This window comes from Oreochromis aureus, linkage group 2, assembly GCF_013358895.1.
Source record: "Oreochromis aureus strain Israel breed Guangdong linkage group 2, ZZ_aureus, whole genome shotgun sequence".
Lineage (NCBI taxonomy): Eukaryota > Metazoa > Chordata > Actinopteri > Cichliformes > Cichlidae > Oreochromis > Oreochromis aureus.
In genome coordinates, this window is record NC_052943.1 from 27,354,850 (window position 1) to 27,360,849 (window position 6,000).

At 42.7% G+C, this 6,000-nt stretch overlaps 1 protein-coding gene across 3 annotated transcripts in view; it reads right to left on the bottom strand.

Moving 5' to 3' along the window:
• LOC116329674 (transcription factor COE3-like) overlaps positions 1–5,666 on the bottom strand; it is a 147,778-nt gene extending 142,112 nt beyond the window's left edge. For all 3 annotated transcript variants that reach the window (XM_039621586.1, XM_031751734.2, XM_031751733.1), the window contains exon 1: positions 5,533–5,666. In XM_039621586.1, coding sequence (XP_039477520.1) covers positions 5,533–5,666 — 134 coding nt within the window. The remainder of the gene's footprint in view (positions 1–5,532) is intronic.
• Between the last annotated feature and the right edge of the window lie 334 nt (positions 5,667–6,000).

The following is a 6,000-nucleotide window of genomic DNA, read 5'->3' on the forward strand; positions in this document are numbered from 1 at the left end:
TAAAGAAAACTTTGGGCTGACTTCAAAATAAAACATGAATTTGTAGCTTTATTCTGAAGCTCTGGCATGATGGTTGATATTATTATTATTATTATTATTATCATCATTATTATTATTATATTATTTTCCATCGTTAAAAATCTCCAAACACTTTGGACGTTCAGTGGCGATAAAATAAAATCTGTCCGCCGCGTTTCAGCTTTTTAAAAATCAAACCAGACGAAGGTGGACGCTCGCTGGTCGCACTCGTGCGTTTGCGATGGAAAAAACACTTTTTATGAGTTTACAGCATTAAAGTTGCCTCATTTTAAAGAACTAATGAAAGCAAATGTAATCTAATTACACTGTCTGTAACCCTCACTGCATGCGATCCACACACTTTGTGTTTTTCGTGCTTTGTTTTCAGTAAATTTAAACTAAAACGGTGTTCACTGAACTTCTAATGGAACAGCTCAACGATAAAGTTTTTGTGTTTTCTTGTGTGAAACAAAGTTTATTCTCTTTGTCTCGTCGGTGCTGCCGTCATGATGACATGCGCCTCTAACTAACTGCATTCTTGGGTTTTTGGGAAACAGCGCTGGTGTATTTTTATCAACAAAACGATGCTGGGTAAACTTCCAGCTGACCTCTGACCCCTCTCAGATCACTTCCAGCTAAGCTGCATCACTTCAGTTGAATATTTCAGAGAAAGCTCCAAAGGCGAGTTTATCGTGCTGTTTGTAAGTTTGCATTATAAGGCGGTGGGACTGCACCGTGTCCCGCTCGTTTTAAGGTTTTATTGTGTATTTAATCACCTCTTTTGCAGATTTTGCACCCCGCCTTCTACACATAAGCTTATTTTCATGCCTGCGTTTCTTCTTCTGTCTTTAAACCTAACTTTTTATTTTATTTCTGCAGAACTTTGATTATTTTTTTACAATCTGCTTGAACAAAGGTGAGATCAGAACAGCAGTTTGATAAATGCCTCACAAAGAAACCACATTTTAACTCTCATTGTTACATAAACAACGACTGGCTGCTGTGTAAAGGGTTAACTGCTTTACATTTAATAACGCCGTGTTGTCCTTATGGATGAAAATAAGTCTGTTTAATGCACACGTGTCCAGGTTTCAGTCTGGGAAAATGAAAACATCTCATTCATGAATCGAACCGCTCATTTCTGCGTGTCACACTTTTTCCACAGGAGGTTTAAACCCACAGAAACCTCAGTGAGATTTCAGTGTGTGTGGATGCACAGCAGAGGAAGCGAGGAGTTAAAGAAATAAATAAATAGACTCGTCTGAGATTTACAGCTAAGCTGAACCACTTCTCTTTTCTATCCAGTAAAAGACGACATTCTTTCTTCCAGTCGAACGTAAGCTGCTTTAACCTTCATTAATAACGTTCACATCAACGTAAATACAACATAAACACGAGGTACTGAAAGTCCACAGAGTGAAACTGATGTAAACTTAAAGCAGTCCATTTAAGTCCCGTTTTTAACTTTAAACCAGCTCCAGATACATTCACATTTAAATGCAGCGAGCCGTCTTTGATTTACTTTAAAAATAATCACGTTAAACGGTTCCTCGCCGGGTTCGTTCCCTCCGAGGTGCTGCTGTTGAACCTTAACACGAGGTACTTATTTGTCCCCTTGAGGTTTGTACTTAACAGAGATCAGCTTTGAACCTGTGCTGATGATTTAGGTTCCTAATGTAAAAGCAGAAAGAAGGCTTCACCCCCCTCACATCTGCACGTCTTTGCACTAAAAAAGAAAAACCTCAACGTCTGCTGCGCCGTCGAGCGACTTTGTTTTTATTAAAACAACACACACGAAAACACAAGTCGACCCGAAGCTCTTTCCAGCCCTGACAAATGTTTCGAATACACAAAAATATAAATGTGCCGAGAAACCGTTAAAATGCGAGAGTAAAATTAAAGTTTGACCTCATTTGTTTTCAGCTGAACTCGCACTGCATCACTCTGCTGTTACTGCTGGATCACAGACGTCTCCTTTAGCCTCAAATGAAAGTTCACGTGCAGCCACTGTGGCTCTGATAACGAGCCTGGAGGCCACGTCCGTGCAGGTGAAACCTTCACTGATGCTTTTTCATGGCTTCATGTTTTTCTTCACATTAGAACTTCATCTGCTGCGCATTATTATTTCACCAACACTCATCGTCCTTCTGAGGTTTCTTCGTCATCTGTGTTTTTTATTTTTTTTGTCTGATAACCCTCCTTTCAGTGATTTATGATTATCATAAATGTCTAAATATAATTTATAGCTTTTTATCGGCGCTGGAAGTTTCACTAGGAACGCTCAGAAAACAATTTCAGACCCAAAATTTAACAAACTCCGTGTGAGATTTACAGAAATCTGAGGGTTTTGAGACGGACGAGTGTTTTTGACGTATTTACACCCCAAACCTGCCGTTTATTTCCTCAGGTTTGACATGTGACACGCGATGATCAAATAAAGAATCAGATTTTAAGGATGTAATCGTTACGATAAAGGTCTAAATCTAAATGCATAAAATGTTTGCTAAGGAGAATATTTGTCGTTGAGGGTTAGACGATGCTGAGAGGACTCTGTTTGACATTTACGAATGTTTCAGTCAGGTTTGGACTGTTTTAATGATTTTAATGCAGACGTGCAGTTTAGCTCATCTGCGTTTGTGTTTTTTTATCCATGTCTTATACAGAAACCCCTCTCGATGTGATCAGATTGTCACGTGTGGATAAAAATCCTCCCGTCAAGCGTCTAAAACTGATTTCTGTCGGGAGTAAAGATGCAGCTGTTTGAGCTTTGACCGGCTCCTCGTGTTTGAGGCGTCTCAGTGTGGTCGTGTGTCTCTGAGCTTCAGCGGCGCTGTTTCCTGTCACGTTACAAAACATCTCAGACCCGCTGAAGCTCAGCCACATTTCTTTCCCGTATCCTTTGAGCACGTGCAGCTTTAGCTACGCGTGCACGGGTGATGGACAATTAGTGAGTTTTTTATTGGGGAAAATTACCCTCAGATCATCATTTTTTATTGTTTTTATTGCTGACTCCTTTCCACTGTGAGAGGCTGAAGGAGCTGGAGTGCCTGCAATCACTCCTCCTGTTCCTCACATGTAAAAATCCCTCAAACTGCAGTGAATTTAACCTCCCTCGTCAGAATTAAACAAACCCTCGTTCATGTTAGATTATCTGAATCATCTCAGGTGTGACGTGCTTTATTCCGCTCTGCCTCTCCTTTCTGAAACTCGACTCTTTGTCCATCTGTCTGCGCTGCACACACAGCATCTCCTGCACATCTGTCCGTCCTGGAAGAGGATCCCTCTGAGGTTTCTCCCTCTTTTCTTTCCTCCTCATCGTTCTGGCTTTTATCACTTTCAAGCTTTTGCTGAATGACGTTTAAATATTATCCACAGAAAGAAAGCAGTGATTAACGTGTGCACAATAAGTGTGGGAACTTTCCCACACTATACACATATGAGTCCATTTGCTTCCACTTTTAAATGCTGCTTTAAGATTACAAATGTGCAGCTTCAGTCATTCCAGATTTGCTTTAAAGCAGCAGAAACAGTCTGCGACCTCTCCTCTGTGTAATCGAGAGTTTCTACATTTAAAGCTGAGACGGTGGCAGTAAAAGGATAAACTGATCAGCTGGCGGGATGTTTAGAAAGTTAAAGAACGCGAGCAGAGAGAAGCAACTCGGTGTAATGAGCTCAGATCCACCTGCTCGGGAAACGGCGAGGCTACAAAAACACTGAATCCAGTTATTAAAGCAACGTGTGGATGATGGACGGACACTCGGGATCAGCGTTAATGTGCAGCAGAGTTTAAGCATCCGTGAGGAGCGTTCACCTCAAAGTCCTCAGAGTGTAAAATTCAAAACACAAAGAGTTGCTCTTTGTTTAAATTCAGCCAGAAACAGGAATAAATTCAGCTTTTCTCCAGCAACAGTGATTTTGTTTTAAAAATCTGCAGTTTGGAGTTTTGTGTGCAGCAATATTTCTTTTTTAGAAAAAAATCTGGATGCATTAATTGCAGAGGTCTCCCTCCTCTGCAGCTTAGGGTTACACTGAGTGCAATTATTTAATTTTATAGATATTTTTTTATCTGTATTTTGGCCTGAAAAAAATCTGTCATAAATATCTGCTTAGCTCTTCACTTTGTGCAAAATTTGTTATGCAAAATGTATTTATTGTGCAGACACACGTGCCTAAGGTTTCACACACTTTAGTCTTCAGATCTCATTGTTCCTTATTTTAAAGCTAAATTTGGTATTTTATTAATAAATCTAAAATTAAACTGAAGATTTTGGATTTTTAAACTACAAATATGCTTTAGCCCATGTGTTTATGTTTTTACTGACGCGTTTTGATGAGCTGAGAAAATAATGTTAGTGATGATGTGTGCAGGTGAGGAGCTCAGACGGATTTAAACCACAGAACAAATTCAGGAGGAGATGTTTTAAAGTTTACAGGGAGTCAGAGGCCATCCCACGCCGTGGACGGATGCGGTTTCTGTGGAGCTTCTTCAGACTGCTGATGGATTTTTTTCCTCTTCATGTTCAGGTGATTTAAACCTGAAGCAGAAAAGCGCGCATTGATTTATCTGAGTGAGGCGGTCAGATTTCAGCCGGAGATGCTTCAAGCAGTTTAAACTCTCAGATTCTGCGTCGCGTTTTAATCAGTAGAAAAAAATAAAAATGTGGAGTTTCTACTGAAAAAACCTAAATGTAAAAACTGTCAGTATAAAACATGTAAGCGCGAGATTCTAATTAAAAGCTGAATGAGTGTTTTTGTTGTTAAATTTAAGCTGCAGTTTGAAATTAATTTAACCTAAAAATAAAAAATAACAAAAACACAAAAATCGCTTCAAAGCGATTTTAAATGAAGACTTTCTGCTTTCGGCTTCCTTTAACCTGTGACCCACTTTCACGCAGGGTTATTTTCCTTCACGCGGGGTTAATTTTCTGTAATTCGGATTATTAATAAATTAATTCTGGGTTTTACAGGTTTGCTGTGATCGTGAAAATTATTTTCTGAGCTGTTCTCGGGGCAGCGGCTTCGAGCCTCCTCGCGCTCTGTGCGCGCACCGTGTATTCCGGCGTGGGTGCCGTGGACGGTATTTCACGCTGAGGTTTGTGGAGCGGAGGCGGCGGGCGGCCGCTGGAGCCGACCCCGGCGGAGAGGAGCTGCGCCCAGGCGCTGAGCGCCTCGCGCTCCCACAGGTTTGAGTATTTTGCAGGCTTCCGCCTCTGATCATTTTTATTCTCCGAGCCTCTCGGACTCACTCTGAACCTCACACTGAACCTCAAAGTCAAACTTTACAAACCGGATTTTTGCCGTTCTGAAGTTTTTGAGGAGCGGAGCGCGTGGGGCTCGACCTCGCGCCTCAGCTGGTTTAACTTTGCCTTTTTCTTTTTGCCCCCCGCGCGCGACACTTTTCAGATCCTGCAAGATGCAAACTGCCACCTTCACCTGGACTTCCAGACTGTCACGCTCACTCACTCACTGGCACACTCACGAAAAGTCACCCGCGTGCTTTTGTGGGATTTTTACCTCTGTGCCGCTGTGTTGGCGTCCAAAATCCCCGCGCCCTGCATCCACGAGCGGACCGGGGTCATGCCGGTGGGGAGCGGCTCCTCCTTCATGGTTAGGGCCCCCCGGGGGAGGCTGTCCTGGATGGAGAACATCAAAGTGTCCTTCTGGGAGCTTTGTCTTCACCAGAAACACGAAAGAAGAAGAAGAAGAATAATCCTCCCTGTACCAGCCACTCAAAAAAGCCAAAGGACCACCTGGATTAAGGTGGAGAAAAGAGGAGGAAGGAGGGGAGGAGGAGGGGTGGGGGGGGACACACGAGCGAGCGAGCTTCCCCAAAGTACCGGGTCCTGATCCAGAGAAGAGCCCCGGATCCCTGTGGGTGTCTCCGGGGTTGTTTTAGATCCCAGTCCCGGCTTGCAGCGGTCCGGGCTTTAAAGCTGCGCCCGTGTGAAGTTAAAGGCGGTCGGAGAGAGGAGCGGAGAGCGG